Consider the following 20,562-nt stretch of genomic DNA (forward strand, 5'->3'; position numbering starts at 1 on the left):
TGAAGATGAACGAAAGTCTTACGGGTTTGGAACAACATGAGGTCGAGTGATTAATGACAGAATTCACATTTTTGGGTGAACTATCCCTTTAAGATTTGAAGGACAACAACTGCATATTAAACACAATTAAGCTAATTTCTTTTCACAAGGGTTGGCTATTTGATCCGCATACCTGATTTCCAATTACCTGAGCAAGTGGTTGTTTTCTTACTTAAAGAGTCAACAAGTTCTGCATCCTCAAAACTGATTTTCTTCACCACCAATGCAAAGAAAATTGCCAAACAAAACACCTGCCAAATGAAACGCACAAATAACATAGTCAAAAAAACATAACTGTGAATACAATACAAATATATAGCATTTAGACTGCAGCTCTTTACTTTTATGGGCTGGGTAAAGAAGAGGCTCTCAGTGAAGGACATCGCAATGGTGATTATCCAACTGATCGAGCGATCCTTTCCATATTTCAGTCCATACAACATGGTAAAGTATCCTGATATCACACTTGTGGCTGCAACAAGAAGCCAACCCACAAACACAAACCACCATGGGAGACCCTTCCTGCTGCCGCTGTCTTTTTTGGGGCTCAAGCTACGGGTCCGCTGCTCAATGAGGGGTCTGGAGGAACAGAGACTTTCCAGCAGTTTCTTCATGCTCTGGATCTGGAGTAAAACCTGGCTGTAGCACCCAGGCCTAGAAAAGCCTGAAGGCCCCAGCAGCTTCACTTCTCCCTCCAAGTTTTCAAGTTGTCTGGAAAGATGATGGCTATAGGCCCAGAAAACGGAGGAGGTTTCGTTTTTGTGTATGAAATGCTGTTGTTCGATGAGGTTCTGCAGCTCTGACAGTAAAGTGCTGAGGTCTGCTTGATCAGGGTTCTGCTGTGTTTTCAGGACGGGGCATCTCATGGCATTTCCAAACAAGTATGTGATTCTCTGTATGTCCTAATGAAAAACAGTTACACTTTATTTTAAGGTGTCCTTGTTACAGTATAATAATACATTTAAGTACTAATAATACTTACATGTAATTAGGGTTAGTTTCTTGTTGTAATTATGCCTAATTTACTGTTATTACTATAGCAAGTACATGTAAGAATAAAGTCGTGTAAAATAAAGTCTTACCGAAAAATTATAAAATATGTACATTTTGGCTAAATATTGCTGCAATAAACACAACAAGTAATAACAATATACCCATGTTGGTTTGAGGTCATTGATTTTTTTTTTTATTACTTTTATTGAGTATGTACACTCTTGAAAATAAAGGTTCCAAAAGGGGGTTTTCGATGCCATAGAAGAACCATTTTCGGTTCCCCAATGTTCCCCTTTAAGTAAACAATTCTAAAAAGAACCATTTTTTCTTTCTGTGAAGAACATTATTAACCTAAAGAACTTTTCCACTATAAAGAACCTTTTGTGCAATGGAAAGGTTCCAGATGTTAAAGGTTCTTCATGGAACCATCAATGCCAATAAAGAACCTTAGTATTAAAGGGTTAGTTCACCCAAAAATAAAAATTCTGTCAGTATTACCAGAGACTATTTATATATGGTATTACTCACCCTGATGTTGTTCCAACCCCGTAAGACTTTCGTTCATCTTCGAAACACAAATTAAGATATTTCTGATTAAATCTGAGAGCTGTATCACTCCTCCATAGGCTTCTAAGGGATCGAAACTTGCCGGCCCAAAAGTTATGAAAGACATCGTTAAAATAGTCCGAGTGACTACAGTGGCTCTATCTTTAAGTTTATCAAGCGACGAGAATACTTTTTGTGCGCAAAAAACAAACAAAAATAACGACTTTATTCAACTATTCATTTCTTTCTCTGTGGGCCTCGAGTGAGTTCACGTAGTGTAACTGCGCAAAGCTTCTGTGTTGTAAGTCACACGCATCACACACATGAACAGCGTCGGCCAATAGTGAGCCTACGTGTGACGTACAACACAGAAGCGTTGCGCAATATCACTACATGAAATCTCGAGGCCCACAGAGAAGGAAATGAATAGTTGAATAAAGTCGGTATGTTTTTTGCGCACAAAAAGTATTCTCATCGCTTGATAAACTTAAAGATAGAGCCACTGTAGTCACTCGGACTATTTTAACGATGTCTTTCATAACTTTTGGGTCGGCCAGTTTCGATCCCTTAAGAAGCCTATGGAGGAGTGATCCAGCTCTCAGATTTAATCAAAAATATCTTAAGTTGTGTTCCGAAGATGAACGAAAGTCTTACGGGGTTGGAACAACATCAGGGTGAGTAACTAATTACTGACAGAATTTTAATTTTTGGGTGAACTATCCCTTTAAGAGTGTAGGTACATGAATATAGTATTGATGGCATATACTAAGTACTATAGCTGAATTGCTGAAACATACTGTACTTTTTGTTTAAACAAAAATAATGTGAATAATTGATTAAACATGGAGGACTTACATTGATAATGAAATCTACTGTTAAATTGTTCTCAACATGTGGAGAGAAGGTCTCATCCAGGATCTCTTTCTCCATCTGAGGAGGCTCAGGCTGCTTATGAGCCTTTTGTTTCTTTGTCTTCTTTTTTCGGGGACGTGAGTGTCTGAAGATTCCCACAATTAGTAGGTTCACGGGGAACACAATGAAGGAGCTCTGGATGCCAATCTTCACCTGACTCCAGGTCAGTTTAATCTGGCCTTTGGATAAAAGAGAATCCAAACACCCACCAAACATCAGTTTTGACTAGAGCTGTCAATCAATTCAAATGTTCAATATTTATATGTTTTTCTTTTTAAATTATATAAAAGGACATTCAAAGACACGATTATAGTATTGTGGCAAGACAAGTGAATCTTTGAATAGACTTTACAAAAAGTGGATTTAGAAGTTAATAAATAGTTTATTTCCATGCCATTGAACACAACTAAGACTATTATATACAGGTCCTTCTAAAAAAATTAGCATATTGTGATAAAGTTCATTATTTTCCGTAATGTAATGATAAAAATTTAACTTTCATATATTTTAGATTCATTGCACACCAACTGAAATATTTCAGGTCTTTTATTGTTTTAATACTGATGATTTTGGCATACAGCTCATGAAAACCCCAAATTCCTGTCTCAAAAAATTAGCATATCATGAAAAGGGTCTCTAAACGAGCTATTAACCTAATCATCTGAATCAACTAATTAACTCTAAACACCTACAAAAGATTCCTGAGGCTTTTAAAAACTCCCAGCCTGTTTCATTACTCAAAACCGCAATCATGGGTAAGACTGCCGACCTGACTGCTGTCCAGAAGGCCATCATTGACACCCTCAAGCAAGAGGGTAAGACAGAAAGAAATTTCTGAACAAATAGGCTGTTCCCAGAGTGCTGTATCAAGGCACCTCAGTGGGAAGTCTGTGGGAAGGAAAAAGTGTGGCAAAAAACGCTGCACAACGAGAAGAGGTGACCGGACCCTGAGGAAGAATGTGGAGAAGGACCAATTCCAGACCTTGGGGGACCTGTGGAAGCAGTGGACTGAGTCTGGAGTAGAAACATCCAGAGCCACCGTGCAGAGGCGTGTGCAGGAAATGGGCTACAGGTGCCGCATTCCCCAGGTCAAGCCACTTTTGAACCAGAAACAGCGGCAGAAGCGCGCGCCTGACCTGGGCTACAGAGAAGCAGCACTGGACTGTTGCTCAGTTTTGCATGTCATTCGGAAATCAAGGTGCCAGAGTCTGGAGGAAGACTGGGGAGAAGGAAATACCAAAATGCCTGAAGTCCAGTGTCAAGTACCCACAGTCAGTGATGGTCTGGGGTGCCATGTCAGCTGCTGGTGTTGGTGCACTGTGTTTTATCAAGGGCAGGGTCAATGCAGCTAGCTATCAGGAGATTTTGGAGCACTTCATGCTTCCATCTGCTGAAAAGCTTTATGGATATGAAGATTTCATTTTTCAGCACGACCTGGCACCTGCTCACAGTGCCAAAACCACTGGTAAATGGTTTACTGACCATGGTATTACTGTGCTCAATTGGCCTGCCAACTCTCCTGACCTGAACCCCATAGATAATCTTGGGATATTGTGAAGAGAAAGTTGAGAGACGCAAGACCCAACACTCTGGATGAGCTTAAGGCCGCTATCGAAGCATCCTGGGCCTCCATAACACCTCAGCAGTGCCACAGGCTGATTGCCTCCATGCCACGCCGCATTGAAGCAGTCATTTCTGCAAAAGGATTCCCGACCAAGTATTTACTATTGAGTGCATAACTGAACATAATTATTTGAAGGTTGACTTTTTTTTTTGTATTAAAAACACTTATTTTATTGGTCGGATGAAATATGCTAATTTTTTTAGACAGGAATTTGGGGTTTTCATGAGCTGTATGCCAAAATCATCAGTATTAAAACAATAAAAGACCTGAAATATTTCAGTTGGTGTGCAATGAATCTAAAATATATGAAAGTTTAATTTTTATCATTACATTATGGAAAATAATTAACTTTATCACAATATGCAAATTTTTTGAGAAGGACCTGTAATTATGTTACGGTAACAGTATTTCAATAGTTCACTTTAGACATTCTACTGAGAGTTAGTAGACATGTTGTTATATGTATGTTAGCTGAGTTGTAGAATGTCTAACGTGGACTACTGAAATAAAGTACTTTTTGAATCATACCCATATCCATTGTCTGCTCAGTGGGGTCTGTGGGAATCCCGTAGAACATGATACTGGTCAACATGGAGCAGAGCAGCACTGAGAAACAGCACGAGACACGCTGCACACGGGTGAAGTTACTGCTGGGGGGTCGACTGACCACAGAGTACCAGATGTGGCCATCACAGAAGTCTGTTGTTGTCTTCATGAAGAATAAATTGCTGCAAAAAAAGAAAGTCTTTTGGTTGCATTTCCAAATATCCTTATTTGAAAAGCTGCACGGCGAGATAGTGAACTCACCTGAAGCCTTTCATGTCCATCTCTGATGCAACGGGAAACACTCTTTCAACAGTACAATCATCTATATCAACAGCCAGCCACGCGCTGCACAAGAAGTGCCACTTCTGCTCAGTCTGCAGGTCTTCAACCATCACTGAGTTAACATACCTGAGAAATATAAAATACATTTTTCAAACATGCTGGCCTTGGTGGAAAAAGAAGTGCTCTTAATTGTAATGAATGTGCACTTGTAGCGCACTTTAAATTTTAAAAGTATGTTAAAAAAACACTGTACTTGCAGATAATAAAGTTTTAATGAAATTATAGGCCACTTGCACTTAAAGAGAGTCTACTTACATGATTATCTCTTTAAAAAATATTTGTAATAATGTTAAATAAAAAGTTTTACTTTAAGGTAGCCTGGGAAAACCCAGACAACTTCCGGCAAATTTAGATTTGCTCTGAAAGTTAGTCTGGCAAAGAGTTCATTCAAGCCCATTTCCAATCCGTCGAAATCGAGGCACCAATCAGAAACGTTGGGGCGGGCTTTACACGATGACACCAGCGCTGGGATTTTGAAGCAGATTTTGTAGCCTACATTACAAAGATGGATGCCGCCGTCGAACATCACTCGTTCGAATCAGCTATCGCGTCTGTTTTAAGCGATTTGAACGTTTCCTTTTTGTTAAAAACCGAGCAAAGAACAACACTCGGAGATGTTTCTCCGCCGCTCTGCATACGTCATCTCCTTCATCGCTCTGATTGGTTTTAGGTCTATCCGCGACGTCCGTTGGTGACGCCCCTCTGGAAATGATTTGTCTATGACGCTTTGCCAGACCATAACTCAGTTACAACTGAGAATGGTCTGGTTTTAGCCAGGCTAACTTTAAGGTACTTTAATATTTAAAATCATTGTTGTGATTTAAAGAAGTATACACTTATTTTAATGTGTTTGAAATTACATACAAAAGCACATGCAAAGTACTTAATTATTACTGCTGTGTGTTATTCAATATTACTTTAAGGTTATAATAATATATTTAAAATGTACTAAATTGCATCATTACAAATGTGTAATTGCAAATATTTAAATACATGACATTCAGGTTTTAATAGAAATTACATTAAAGTTCGCCTGTGGTTAAAATCAAGCGTTTACTGTTGTTTATATGTCTATGTGGTGTTTTTAATATGCTTTAAGACAAACCATATACAAATTCATAAGTCAGCACCATTTCTGAGTAGTGTCTTCTCAAAAACTGCAGTAAACCAAAGACGCGGTTTAAAATCGCTGGTGTTCCTGACGTCACAAACTACCTTGTAACCAATCACGTCAACGAGTGGATCTCTGAGCTGGTGTGAGTGAGTGGAGGCGGGCTAATTTGCATATTCAAGGATTTTTTTTTTTGCTTTATTTTTTAAATTAAGATTTTTTTTCAAGGAAAAAACGTTTAAATATGTAATTTTAGTGATCAAAGATTAGTTTTAAGGGATACAATTATTGACTACATGGACTTTAAAGTAAATTTTAGTTTATCATAAATGCTTGTCAGTACATTGTGCAGTGCACTAACCATATTTCAGACAATATACGTGATTATGAAATTACATATAAAGATGTACTTAAGTCCTGCTTAAGTGAGTCAAAAAAAAGTACAGATAATTGCATTTAATATAAATGTAAACTATAATAAATTTTCATTGAATTGCAATTAACATGCAATTATGTGTCTTAAAACATTATAGTTAGTTAGCACTTTGACAAAAAATACTTTCTATTTATTTTTTTACTTTATTTATTTAACACTTTAAGCTGCGATCACACTAGACTTTGAGCTTGCGGAATTTCTATGGACACTGCAATGGTCGCAAAATGACATCTCACTAAAAAACATAATTCACTTTTCAATATGCAATCTACTCCACTTTACTGCAGTCTTGCTTATTTAAAGTTTGCGTTCTTTTAATTCAGCTAGAAAAGTTCATGGAGTGGCGTATTAGTCTTCTATTGGTCACACGTCTTCACGTGATACAAATTCGCAGGGCAGAATTCCAACTTGATCTTTGAAAAGCAGCGAAAAAATGTCTCCGCTTGAGCTTGTGTTTCTTTTCTACCGCATTCACATTCGTCAATTGAATGAAAAGTGTAGTGTGTCTGCCCCTTTAGGAATAACAGTGAAGGTGAGTGGACTGTAGGACTAGATGAACTGTTCTTTTAACACCATTTTACCAAGCAGGATGATCTCCTGAGTTGTCATGCCACAGTCTGATGCTCTGCAACTCTCCCAATGGGAAGGCAGTGGTCAGTAAGAACAGGTCCACTCCTCCCCTTTCAAACACTGGCTTATCGGGGTCAGTGAGGTGATGGGGCTCACATTCTCCCTCTGCACCTTGTAGAGTCACTATAACCTGAAGTGACAATGCAGAGTTGGTATGTAACAACATATGATCAGAATTCCTGAAAAAGTGCTTACGATAATAAGCACTAACCCGCGATGAAGTGGAGGCTCCCATGCGATGTCCAGTGCTGATCTTCAGCAAGTATCGGTACTCAGCGAAGGGATCATTGTCCTCTAGCACAGAAATCTTCACCTTCAAAGAATATATCTTTTTAGATAATCACATCATTTTTTAGAAAAATCATGTTAAAATGTGAGTATCAAATATGAGCCATTGGCTTTTGAGGAACATTTATTTGTCCATCTCTAAAATATCATTGTATTGAATTGCATTATATGTTTTGTCCCACCAGTAAAAACTACATAAAATTAAGTATTTAAATATCATCTTACTAAGACATAATTATTGGGAGATATAGAGTGATAACTAATATGTATATGCATGTTATGTAAGATATATACAGTATCACTTACTTAATAACAGTAGCTATACTGTTATAAATACCTATTTATATATTAATAATTAATAATCTATATTTCAAGCCATATAAATATCAGCCATTCCCCAAAATTGCATATTTTGTTGCTTATTATGGGCCTCTGAATAAAAATAAGGTGTTATTTTTCCTATTTGAGTATGAGCTCCATATGAAGCATAAAAGCCTGTATCAAATATGATACAAAAAAAATAAAACATGTATTTTTTGTTGTTGTTTTAGATTTTTTTTTAAAGTTTCAATAAACTGTTCCATAAAAAAAAGAAAAGATTTTTATGACTGTCATATAAGGGTTCAAAGGATTAAGAAAGTAAATAGGATCAATTATTTTTCAGCATGACGTTAAAACAAAGAATTCATGGTTGGCTAGGCCAGGGTCTAGAGAGTATAGATGCAGTAAAGTTAGACAGACCTTGGCTTTGTCCTGCAGGTCCTTCCTGCGCGCCCATGCCGCGGTCAGGATGTAAGCTAAGAAGATAGACCCGATAAAGCACACCACCACTGGGTTATTCGCAAAGTTGGAAAAAAGCTCAGCAGACTTGGATGGATCTACCGTATTGGGCATGACAAAGAAACTGTTCCCAAAAAAGGTTAAATGGTTACACAGGCACTGAGTAACTTCTGCAGTCGTTTTAGGGCCAACCTAAAGAATAAAGAAGAGTGTTATCTCACAACTAAACCTTTGACAGCTAAGGCCTTGTTAGTCTTTAACTGATAGACTGATGCAAATTGACTGATAGCAAACGTCATTTATATTTCATTGATTCATTATTTATTTGGACTTCACTTAGGCCCTGTTTACACCTGGTATTAAAGGGTTAGTTCACCCAAAAATGAGTTAGTTCACCCTTCTTCTTCTACTACAAAGCGCGCGTCTTCCTCTGCTTGTAAGACGCGCGCTGTGTAGTAGAAGAAGAACATCAGTTCTCGCGCATGCGTCCTGGAAATCTCTTGAACTCTTGTCTCAGGCCCACAAGGAAGCAATGGAATAGTCGAATAAAGTCGTTATTTTTGTTTTGTTTTTCCGCACAAAAAGTATTCTCGTCGCTTGATAAACTTATAGTGGAGCCACTGTAGGCACATGAAATATTTAAACATTTTCTTTAATGACTTTCTGGGCCGTCAAGTGTCATTCCCTTAGGCAGCCTATGTAGCAGTGATCCAGCTCTCAGATTTAATCAAAAATATCTTCATTTGTGTTCCGAAGATGAACGAAGGTCTTACGGGGTTGGTACAGCATGGGGGTGAGTAATTAATGACTTAATTTTCATTTTTGGGTGAACTAACCCTTTAAGATGCTTTTTGGTTGATCGGATCACAAGTAGACAAGGGAGACACGTTCCCGTTGTCATGTCTTGTTTTGGTTCATGTTTCATGTCAGTCATGTCTTGTCATGTGATTCCCTGTTCTAGTCTTGTGATCCTGCCACGTGTCCTGTCTTGTCATTGGTTAATTGTCTTGATTATGTTAATAGGTGTCCCTTGTCTTGTCATTTAGCCTTGTGTATTTAAGCCCTCATGTTTGCCTTGTTCCTTAAGTATTGTTTGTGTAACCACTGTCGGGTGAGTTCAATGCCTTGCCTTGCCTTGCTTTGCCTTGCCTTGCCTTGCCTTGCTTCTTAGATTTTTTTAGATTGTTTTGAATAAATTGCACTTGGATTCGTCAAGCTCGCCTTCAGTGGAATGATTACACCCGTTTACACCTGGTGTTTTAATCTGCCTCTTTTGTCCACTTTTAACCATTTCTGTCTTGATTTCTTCTATGGGAGGGTAAATGTATGGCCTTTTTCAGATCTTTTGATCTAATGGACAAAATAAACTCGCGCAATTTACATATGAACACAACCCGAGACAATGGAAAAACATACAGAGAGCAGCAGCTTTCGTTTCTGCTCTGACTGCCGCAAGTGTGTTAGAAATCAGGAATGGTGAGAGAACATTGTGCTTGGTACGTTTTTCATCTTTAAACCAAACTTTGGTCTTCAGCCAACAGTTTAAACACCATCTGGCTAGCTCAAAACGTTTTGGACCCTGCTTTACACCTGTTTTTAGCGTCGTCCACTTGTGATCCGAACAACCAAAATGCATCTCAATACAAGGAGTAAACAGGGCCTTAATATTAGGTCAGAGGTCAGCAACGTTTACATTTATAGTTTCCACCATTGGCACACAAAAAGAAAAAGTCACCACTCACTCACCCTACAGCCATAGTCACTCCAGTTGGATCTGGTTTCTTCCCAGAAAATGCACTGAGCAGTTATGGATGTAATTGTTACTGATGCATTAACAGATTTTACGCCCGGAGGAACAACAGGTCGTATCAGGAGGAAGTAAATGCCCACGTCTATTGCCATGTCACTGGGGCCCAGTACCCATGTGTACCTTTGGTCTGTATGAAAAGATTACAAAAAGTACAAAAAAAGTGTTTGTTGCAGCTCGGATTGTTAACAAACCATTGTGTTGTTTCCAGCAAATGACTCACCTTGTGAATCTCCTTGTTGAGGAAGTGTAACTTTGGCCACGTGGTTTTCCTCAGTAGGATAGTTCTGATAACCCAGCAGTACCACTAGTGTTAACTCTTCAGAGGGACGTAACTTTAAGACCAGAGGAATGTTGGGGGTGGTTATATTGATCGTCGAAGTGCTGAAGTTTCTCAGATCTAGAACTGAGCTGTTCACTGCTGTGTCCACCAGCCTTGGTAAAAAGATCTGGAGATTGACCGAAGTGAAAGATTTTTCAGTTTTCAACAGTAAAATCTCTTGACTATTTACAAATTCTAATGACATAAACTTTAATAAGTGTAATGTTGAAGTAATGATGTTAAAATTCTTTCCCCTGTCCAAAAGCATGCCCACTCAAGGCAGCTTTTAAATCAAATTTAAAAGGGATTTTCATACTGGGTAGTTCTAAACCCTGGGTAATAAGAATCATGGGATATCTTGCTTCACGCAGATCATAATTTACCCAGGGTTATGGATTACTCCTGGGTATTCAGGGGTATACTGTCCATTTCTAAACCCTGGGTTAAAGGTGCAGTATATGTAATATTGACATCTAGCGGTTTAAGGGCCAAATTTATTAAATTGGGCAAATTAGCGTGAGAGTCCAAAACCAAAAAAGTGATGATAGGAGTGGAAAATTCTGCGGTTGATCTACTGACGACATGCAAATTAAAAAAACACAGACACCATAGGTTTTCTGGTTTAAGACATGCTTTTTGGGGCATTAAATAATGGCACAAATACCAGTAAACTGACTAGCACAAACCTTAGTAAATCACCTTGCATGATTCATTTAAATACTCTCCTCCTATAAATTTTGCGTCTGTAAGGGAAACTACTACAAATGCAATATGCAATAAGGTCAGCCGCAAAAATAACCCTGTCCACGCCCTTTCAGCGCTAATTTTTCACTGCGTGTCTTTAGTAAATCCCGACAGTAGTTTTTTTTAACGCCAAAATAGAGTTTTCGCTGGAGCAAGCTGTTAGTAAATCTGGCCCTAAATGTTTACTGCAGTCCAAATTCAGAATATTCTCGTCAGATCCACGCTCACGCGGGTTGCCAGATTGAGGACACATAACAGGAACAAGCTGAATTGAAAATGGAAAGCTACAAGCTGGATCAGATAATGTATATGTGTTTTAATATGCTCCTGTTCAGAGATTTTTAGATGGATGCCGAGACATTTTAGGTCGGGTAGAATCTGCGATCTCTGACCCAATTGGTTTGCTGGCTTGTGGAATACCCGAATTTGACCACAAGATGTCGCCATGACACAACGAGTGAATCTTTAAAAAAAAAACATAAATGCCAGTGATCGCTTTGAAAAAGACAAAAAAATTAAGGTAACTTAATTTTTAATGTTAAAATAAAATGAATGTTAAAACTTAATATCTAATGTTAAAGTGTTTTTACATTTGACACAAGGTAGCGCTACGCCCTGTCCCAAATGGCAAACTAAGCACTTTGCGGTCTTCCAACAAGTACGCATGTTAGTGACGTAATGTCGCTTTGACTGTCGGGAAGGAGTCAACTGTGGAGCTTGCTTCAGTGCGGGCTCGGCAAAAGTCTTCATCGAGGATGAAGTTTTCTCTTGCGAGCACCCTTCTGAAAACTAAAATGACAAATGGGACGTCCTACGGTCTTGTGGACTTAACGGACATATGCACACGGCAGCTATTTGTAAGTACACAAGACCGTAAGTGCATATGAAGTGTGCCATTTTTGACAGAGGGCCCTACTCTTTGCTGGAGGCAGCAAGTAGGACTGATGATTTGTGCTACCCGTTCAGATTTTACTACAGCGAAAAATGCTACCTATCAAATTGTGCTTCATCATATTCATGTGGTTTGAGGCTTTATAAAAGGGGTGCCCTTTTCACAAGATGTAAAATTAGTCTCTGATGTCCCCAGAGTGTGTATGTGAAGTTTTAGCTCAAAATACCCCACAGATATTTTTTATATAGCATGTTAAAATTGTCACTTTTTGAGGGTGAGCAAAAACGCACCGTTTTTGTGTCTGTCCCTTTAAATGCAAATGAGGGCGGAGCTTCAACAGCTTGTGTCCTTTTACCTCACACAGACACGCACTGAAAATTTCTAAAACCTTTAGCCTTTTATGTTCAAACTGGAGTCAGACAATGATGGAGAGTCTCAAGATGAAGTGACAACATGTAGAATGCAACAGGACATTTCTGAATGGTTAGTTGATGAATTTATGTAGCTTATGTGTAGTTATCTTCTAGTCATTGATTGGCATATTCTGTATGCTGTATATTGATTAGGGGGCGGGGTTTATGTCAATTTTAGGGTTAGTGATGTCACTAACCCGAGAGGAAGCTTGTGTAGTCCCTACCAGCCGTTTGTTGTAGTCCTTAAAAAGCAATTTCTTTAAAAGAAAATATCTCCCTTTGCTTTGAACTTTGAGCGTTGTAACTTTGCAGATGTTTATTTCTCCAACAGCAACGTCCATATACCTACCCCTACCCTTAAAACAATGCAAATATAGTGTTAGCAGCACAATCTGATAGGTAGCAATTGACACCAGATCAGGTCTCACTGAGGTCGGGGTTTATTGATCTGCCCAGAGTTCACAGGTCAGAAATATGACTTTGAGCGACATTACAGATGTTATTTTCGAGTAGGACATGGAAAAATCCCAATTCCGAGTTGTCTGGAATGCAGCATAAAATGGCATTGTTTAACACTGTACACGTTTGGCACCACAATGCAAGTTAACACCGCAAAAACAGTTTCATAACCCCAGATTTAAAAAAGGTGCTTACCAAGCTTGAAATGTTTCTTTACCCGGGGTTAAAAGCGGGGTTTAGAACGAGAAGCGCTTTTGAAAACTTATTTCCCCAGTTTCAAAAATTACTTTTACAAGTCCATTTGTTATTTTTGTAATTCCATTTGGTGATGCTAGTGGCACATAAATTACACACTGCACCTTTCCAGCTCTAGTTACTGTCAAGAGGTCATTCGTCTTTTTACCTCAATCTCCTCAGTGAGGTTTGCCACTGGAATGACAGAGCCGTCTGTTTTGGAAAGGGACAAACCAGCCACAATACTATGAATGGGCTGACCTTCAATCCATGGATCGATGTTAAATTGTGCCATCTGTGAAAAGAGGACAGGTGTGTGTACTGTATCATATGTGTAAAGTATCTGTAGTACAGCATTGAATAAAATGCAGACCTATATTATATCATTGTTATTGTAGAAAGGGTCAAAACAGGTGCATTTCTAGGATTTCAACTGAAATCCTGAAATTAAAGCAATGTGGCTCAGAGGAATATTTCATTTCAAAAGGTTGCATCATTCCTGACTAAATGTTTTTGAATAAACAAATTAAAATAGTCTGCTGTACATCAGGAATAGTGACATTTTTAGTTGCACTTTTAACTAATAGGTTTTTAATGGAAAAATGAAATGGAAATGAACTCAGAAATCTTACACTTGCTGATGTTTCCTCAACAAACTTGAGTAAATAATTATATGAAAGACAGGAGGGCTATGGAGCAGGCCAAATAAATGATCTCATTAAGTCTTGTATAGATGTTTTACGGCTTGTGGTGAATGACAAACACTCACTTTCACATCCACTGGCTCATCTACAGGCAGTATTATATCAGAGCCCAGATTTGGAAGCTTGAAGCTGGTTAGACTGTTCTGGACACTGAAAGGCTCTTTCTGGAGGTTAGGTGGAGATAACCTAACCAGGAAAAAAAAAATCAAAACTCACACAAAATGTTTTCAATGTTCAGTTTTATTTCCACTGATCACAGTGATTAATTGAACTCTGATTGTCCTACCTGTTGACGTAAACACTGACATGAGGAGTGATGATGATGTCGGGCTCCAGATCAGGTAATTTATTTATTAGCAGGAATGACTGCACATTGTCCACTACATTGACCACATAACCATTGATGTCAGACTAAAAGGAAATGAGAATACATCAGTAGATTTCTTCACTTAGTTAACTGTTTAAGAACATGATAGCAGGTAGTCAACACCTAGTCATTAACTGGTCCACACTGCTAGATAATCTCGGATCAGCAACAAAAAAAGCTTCTGTGTCATGCAGTTTAACATGGACTGAACAAAATTATATTTTGCATCAACTTAAAAAAAAAAAAAAATCTAATTTGTTACAGCCACATTTATTATTTATCTCTCAAATTATATTGTTTTGCATCAAACCTCAAATTTAGATTAAATATTTGAATCCAAAATATTTATTTTCCCAAAGACAAAAACATTGACACAAAGTAAAAAGATTATTTATTATAAAGGCCATACAATTTACTTAATCAAAGTGATATTTCTTTGGGTTTTTACATCTTAATTTCACCAAGCGTTAAATGAACTATACTGTGATAGTAGAATTTTTATAGAGCCACTAAAGGGACATGGTGATGGAAAAAATGTGAGATGGGAGGGAAAAAAAAATATGTCAATGCGTCTTTGCGTTCTCTCGCAAAGTTTTGCGCTCCCCCGAGAAATTTGCATTGGCTCGCAAAGAACTCAAACGTTTCTTGGGGGAACGCATCATTTGCAAGAGAGCATTGACTTATTACTATTTTTCCTCCCATCTCATCTTTTTTTCCACCACCATGTCCCTTTAGGGGCTCCGTACATTTTAACTTAAGATAAGACTAAAAAACACTTTGTTAGTCAGTGTTTAACATACTTTACTTACTACCAATTTGAAAGACCTTCATTTTTGTGATGTCTTTTTAAAATCATATTTTCTGTTATGTACTTAAAAAAAACACCTGAAAAATTAAATAATAATTAAACCCAGATTAATTTCTGCAGTCAGTGAAGCTAAACAGTGTGTGTTCTGCACTTCAACACTCTGATGTCAAGCGAAAATGCACTTTATTTGATCATGTGCTAACTTTGCAACTACATGTCAACTAACTCTCATTAGAGTATTAGTAGACTAGACTGTTAGGTTGGGGGTTCAGGTTAGTAAAGTAAGTTAACGTAGTAATGTCTGTTGGAGGAGCATCAAAATAAAATGTTAGCAGATATTTAGCTGACAGCCTACTAATACTAATGAGAGATAGTCGACATGTAGTTGCACAGTTACTTATAGTTAGTAAAATGTCTAAAGTGGACCATCGAAATAAAGTGTTACCTTTTTTTCTATGGGGAACAAAACATGCTTAAACCGGAAACTTTAAACAGTTTGATTTTTTTTTTCAGTGTGGTCTTTAAACCAACAATCCTAAGAAAGAATAGATCTGCAGGTTTAATCAGACAATTTTTGTAAAAAAAAAACGTACCTCTTTGTCGTTATTGAAGGCACCGAGAATGTGACTAGCGGACTCAAGGAGGATTTTGACTGTTCCAGTTAGTGCAATGATGTTATCTGGAGTCAGATCGAAGGATGTGAGGGATTCACTAAGAACCTCTAGTATGGAACCAGCAAGCTCCTGTGAAAGAAAAATGCCTCATCAGCCATTATACGTAACATTTAATCACATGTCTAATGATGTTTTTGGTCACAGTGCTACCTGAGCATTAACATTCACTTTGCCCTCATCTTTAATGATGCTCTTCAAAACATCAGCATAGAACTGTACGTCTGAGGGTTCCTGGAGTTCCTCAGAGTCTTCTAACAATGCACTTATATCTAAAAGAAGATCCTCTTTGATCTGGAAGTGGGAAATGGATATTTGAGAATATAGATTGGTGTGGAAAACCACAAAAACACCTTTTTTCATTGCTAGACCTACAAATTAAGTCTTGTTAATTATATATTTTTCATCCTTTTTACCTCTTCTGTGTCGTCTGCTCTATTAGTTAGAGTCAATAGTTTTTTGACGTCTTCCTTGAGCTTATTCTTGTCTATCTCTATTAAGGAATAGACTATGATGAACTCCCCATAAGAAGTTGTTCCACCTTTTTGGCCTAAATCATACAGAAATAGTTATTAGATGCCCTTTGCACATTGATGTAATGCATTTGATTCTGTATTAAAAAAAAGTGAAATCAACGCACAAGCCACCACAACGAGGATGTCCTTCTTGAAAGATCCAATCTCTTTAGCTTTAACTTCCAATGTGTCATCATCATCGTCTTGTAGTTTCAGCACCTTTTTGCCATTTTTTAAGCAGTCTTCCTTAAAACTGTCTTCCTAGAAGCAGAACAATGTATATGTGAAAAAAGCCAGTTATTATAAAAATTAGAGAAGCATCTGCATATCATTGCAAAAGTTAAAAAGCTATAGCAATTTGATTCAGTATATAGTAATGTTGAAAATAACATCATTTGAAATAGACAGTACTTACCTTCTTTTTCTTTGACTTACTGTCTCCTTCCACATACCAGTTAGTTTTATCACAGTTAGGGTTTTCTAGCTTCAAATAGATTTTATCAGGCTTATTTATACAATTTGAGCAGCTGGGAGAAAATACAAATACATACAGATCAACTTTCTTCATAAACTTCATCCAACAAAAGTTATGAAAGCCTCAGCAAGTAAATACAACTTTTTTTTGGATACACTTTATTTCAATGGTCCACTTTAGACATTTAAGTAACTTTGCAACTACATATCAACTAACTCTTATTAGAGTATTAGTAGACTGTTAGGTTTGGGTTAGTAGAATAAGTTTAAGTGTATTTGCAAAGTTATAGTCAGTAGAATGTCTGTTGGAGGAGCATCAAAATAAAGTGTTAGCAGATATTAAAGAGACAGTCTACTAATAATGTTACTTGTAGTTAGTAGAATGTCTAAAGTGGACTACCAAGATAAAGTGTTACCCTTTTTTTCCCAGAGTTCAAGGTAATGGAAAATAAACGTCACAAAAATGTGTCTTACCTGATTTTCAAAGTGGCTGTATCCTGTCCATCAGAATAACAAATCCCTTTCTCATCTGGTTTGTCTTTACCCCCTTTGCGAGTGTCCTGTCTCTGAGTACTTTGATACTTAAAAAGGTTTAGGAAAGCAGCATTTAAGAATCAATCTTAATGATAAATTCATCCGTTTCCACATTGAAAATGACTAAAGTAAAAAATGTTAAATAAAGTAATGAGAATCCCTAGAACTATTACATAGATATTGAATTTGAGACAGACACCTGTTTAGGATTTTCAGTAAATAAATATTGTAAGTAGGGGGGAAAAATGTTCACCATTTGTTGGTTCATAATTTTTAATAACTAAGTCCATGAAATTTCCTAAAATCATTTCTTGTTAGAGGAAAGGTGTCATCATGACAAAATAAACCTTGACAAGCTGTTTAAAGACCTTTCATGAAAAATGTGTTTAAAGTGAATAAATAAAAGTATAAAAACGTATAACTGCATCACACTGAAAAATCAATTTGATCACCTTAACAAACGATTCTTCTCCACCATCATCTGCAGATCTTTTCACAATAACACCAGAGGCTTCTGCATTATGGAAAATATACATTGTTTGGTGAAATAGAAGTCAAGTCAACCATACCCTTTTTTTCATCCTAAACGCAGGTCTTCACATATAGGTTATTTATTCTAAGATTGATTCTAAAACGTATCATTAGTATGTTTCTCTATCCACTTTATTTTAAAATGCAGCCATTTGTAAATTGAATGTGTTTAAAAACAGTGTTTAATTGCATATATAAGTAAAATAAACAATATGAAGAAAAACAAATCATGCTTTGGTAAATGTTAAATATAACAAAATTAAAACAATGTCATAATTATGACATACCAAGTCAAAATTATGCATACTAATGGATGAGATAAAAGGCTAAATTATACGGAGCCTATAAGGACATGGAATGAGAAAAATATGAGATGGGAGGAAAAATTATATGTAAATGCTTTTGCTTTCCCCCGAGAATCGTTGCGTTCTTAATGAGCGAACGCAAACGTTTTTTTGAGGGAATACAACGTTTTTTGCGAGAGAACGCAGCAGCATTGACATATAATTTTTCCTCCCATCTCATGTTTTCCATCACCATGTCCCTATGTCATAACTATGACTTTTTATGTCCTAATTATGACTTAGGGACGGGTAACACTTTATTTTAAGGCGACAGTTACACATTACTACATGTTTATTACTATAGTAATAACAGTAAATTATGCATAATTACAAGTAACTAACCCTAAACCAAACCCTAACCGCAACTCTATAGTACATGTATTTAATTAATATTACTCAGTACTTATTTGAGCAAGTACAATGTAACTACGTCACCTTAAAAATGTCAAAATTATGATTTGCCAAAGCACGATTCTTTTCTTAAGTGGCAGAAATGGGCTTTCGTAAAAACGCACTGGTATGTAGCGCAAATAGTTTACGGCATGTCATAATTTTGACCTTTTAAAGTCATAATTATGACTCAGAATGTATGATTCACCAAAGCATGATTTTTGGGCTTCCATAAAAACACGCTTGCTTTGTAGCACAAAGTTTTACTCTGAGTTTAACCGTTTACTGCATGGATAATATACTGTGCGTTAGAGAATATAAAAGAGCTCTCACGGCTTTTGCAGTGGTATTCCACAGACAGGTAACTTCCTAGGTCAGGACACGGCTCTCCAGAAGATGAACCGTCTGCCACAGCCGTGCAAACCTGCTGTCCATTACACAGCTCTTGGAAGGCAACAACAAACCTCATCATTACTATTCATCACTGTAGCCAGCCAAAACAGCATTACTGAGATGCAGTAAAAGAACAGATGCAGAGATTCTCAATGCTTTTTAAACACTAAGCACTTTGACAACAACAGTAAAGTACTATTGAAACAGAAGAATCATCTTCACAAAGAGATTGCCTGAATCCTCTGTAAATATGTATGTTCACAAATAAATATGCTCACAATTCTTTAGCCTAATGAGACTTTTTTCAGGTCCATTAGTTCCTATTGAACTATCAATACATTGGTCTTTTTTTCCAAGTTCGCTTTGTTTTCCAGCTTTACATGCAGTATGATGAAATATTAAACCGCAGGAGCCCTGCATATTCAGGTAAAAGAAGCTCTGTTTGCATTTCAGATTTCATATTGTTTGCTCTGCATTCGAATTAAAAGAAAGAAGCCAGAAAAAGAGCATCAATTCACAAGTACCACACAAAAGCACTGTCTGTCCTTGACAGGTGGAGACACTAAGACTCATTAAAGGTTTAGAAATAAAAGGATGCTCTCGGATTACCTATGTAGGCCTACTAAACACCTGCAATAGTTCACGAGGCTGAATCCAGCTTCTTATTCGCAGCTTCTTATTGACGCTATCCGTTCCACCTTAAATGACGCGAACTTCCGCGTTTGCTGGCTTCTTATTGACGCTCAACTTAGGGACCGTGCGGTTTTCTCTTTTTCGCGTTTTTAAAGGGATTGTGTTACTTTTGGGTCTATATTCCGAATAAAATGATAATAAAAAATGTTTAAAAGCAAATAACACTGATATATCAGCGAAAATGGACTGTACAAATATTAAAGCACATAAATATAATTAGGCTACATTATTCTTTAATTATTGTATGTCATCAGCTCAATTTAGGGACCGTGTGGTTTTTCACTTATTCACACTTATTAGAGACCCTGTTTGTATTGTTTATATTTTTCCAGAAAAGAATAATAAAGTATTTTGAAAGGTAAATAAATAATAATAACACATAAATGTCTGTTAAAATATAATTAGGCCTACATTATTCTTTAATTATTGCAAATAACATCATTTGAATGTATTCAATACATGTTTTTTTTAAATTATTATTATTATTATTACAAATTAGAATTTCACAAGGTACTGAGATTATGCTCCAGCTTGGATCCAGCCTCTTATGAAGACTTCAGATGACCCAGCACATTTGAATAGATGAAACCTACCCTTGCAAGGACTCCAGAACATCAAACATGAATGATTATACAAAATGATCTATTTATAATTGCTTTAACACATTAATTTTGCTTAGATGCATATATGATATTTGTAAATACTATAATTTGTGGTATCTTATAACTGTACTTTCTGATATCATCTCATTAAATCCTATTGTGGTTTTGTAACATAGAAACCTGCATTTTCTGTAAAGCTGCCTTGAAATTATATGTATTGTGAAAAGGGTTATACAAATGACTAATTAAATTCAATTGCATTGACTTGAAAGTGCCATTGCATGGTTACTGTACATTAGAAAGATATGGACCCAATCTGACAAAATACAGAAGAGTTATCACATTGTTGGCCTATTTGGTTTTACTGATGTTTTACCCTGTATCTGCTTGAATATAATCATGCACAATTTCACGTTTT

The 20,562-nt window shown here is 36.9% G+C and overlaps 1 protein-coding gene across 1 annotated transcript in view; it reads right to left on the bottom strand.

Annotated features, from left to right (window-relative positions):
- Positions 1–20,562, bottom strand: part of pkd1l2b (polycystic kidney disease 1 like 2b) — a 51,645-nt gene that overhangs the window by 15,723 nt on the left and 15,360 nt on the right. The window contains exons 4-23 of the mRNA XM_056265781.1: positions 18,790–18,900; positions 17,624–17,705; positions 16,599–16,710; positions 16,309–16,444; positions 16,085–16,218; positions 15,822–15,962; positions 15,591–15,740; positions 14,109–14,233; positions 13,888–14,008; positions 13,288–13,413; positions 10,278–10,503; positions 9,994–10,184; positions 8,209–8,439; positions 7,391–7,492; positions 7,131–7,309; positions 4,922–5,068; positions 4,643–4,842; positions 2,434–2,669; positions 381–941; positions 188–290 (exon numbers count right to left, since the gene is read on the bottom strand). Of these exons, the coding sequence (XP_056121756.1) occupies positions 188–290; positions 381–941; positions 2,434–2,669; positions 4,643–4,842; positions 4,922–5,068; positions 7,131–7,309; positions 7,391–7,492; positions 8,209–8,439; positions 9,994–10,184; positions 10,278–10,503; positions 13,288–13,413; positions 13,888–14,008; positions 14,109–14,233; positions 15,591–15,740; positions 15,822–15,962; positions 16,085–16,218; positions 16,309–16,444; positions 16,599–16,710; positions 17,624–17,705; positions 18,790–18,900 (3,414 nt within the window). The remainder of the gene's footprint in view (positions 1–187; positions 291–380; positions 942–2,433; positions 2,670–4,642; positions 4,843–4,921; positions 5,069–7,130; positions 7,310–7,390; positions 7,493–8,208; positions 8,440–9,993; positions 10,185–10,277; positions 10,504–13,287; positions 13,414–13,887; positions 14,009–14,108; positions 14,234–15,590; positions 15,741–15,821; positions 15,963–16,084; positions 16,219–16,308; positions 16,445–16,598; positions 16,711–17,623; positions 17,706–18,789; positions 18,901–20,562) is intronic.

The sequence above is a fragment of the Rhinichthys klamathensis genome, unplaced genomic scaffold (genome assembly GCF_029890125.1).
Source record: "Rhinichthys klamathensis goyatoka isolate OS25496 unplaced genomic scaffold, OSU_Roscu_1.1 h1tg000240l_1, whole genome shotgun sequence".
In the NCBI taxonomy this organism is placed as follows: Eukaryota; Metazoa; Chordata; class Actinopteri; order Cypriniformes; family Leuciscidae; genus Rhinichthys; species Rhinichthys klamathensis.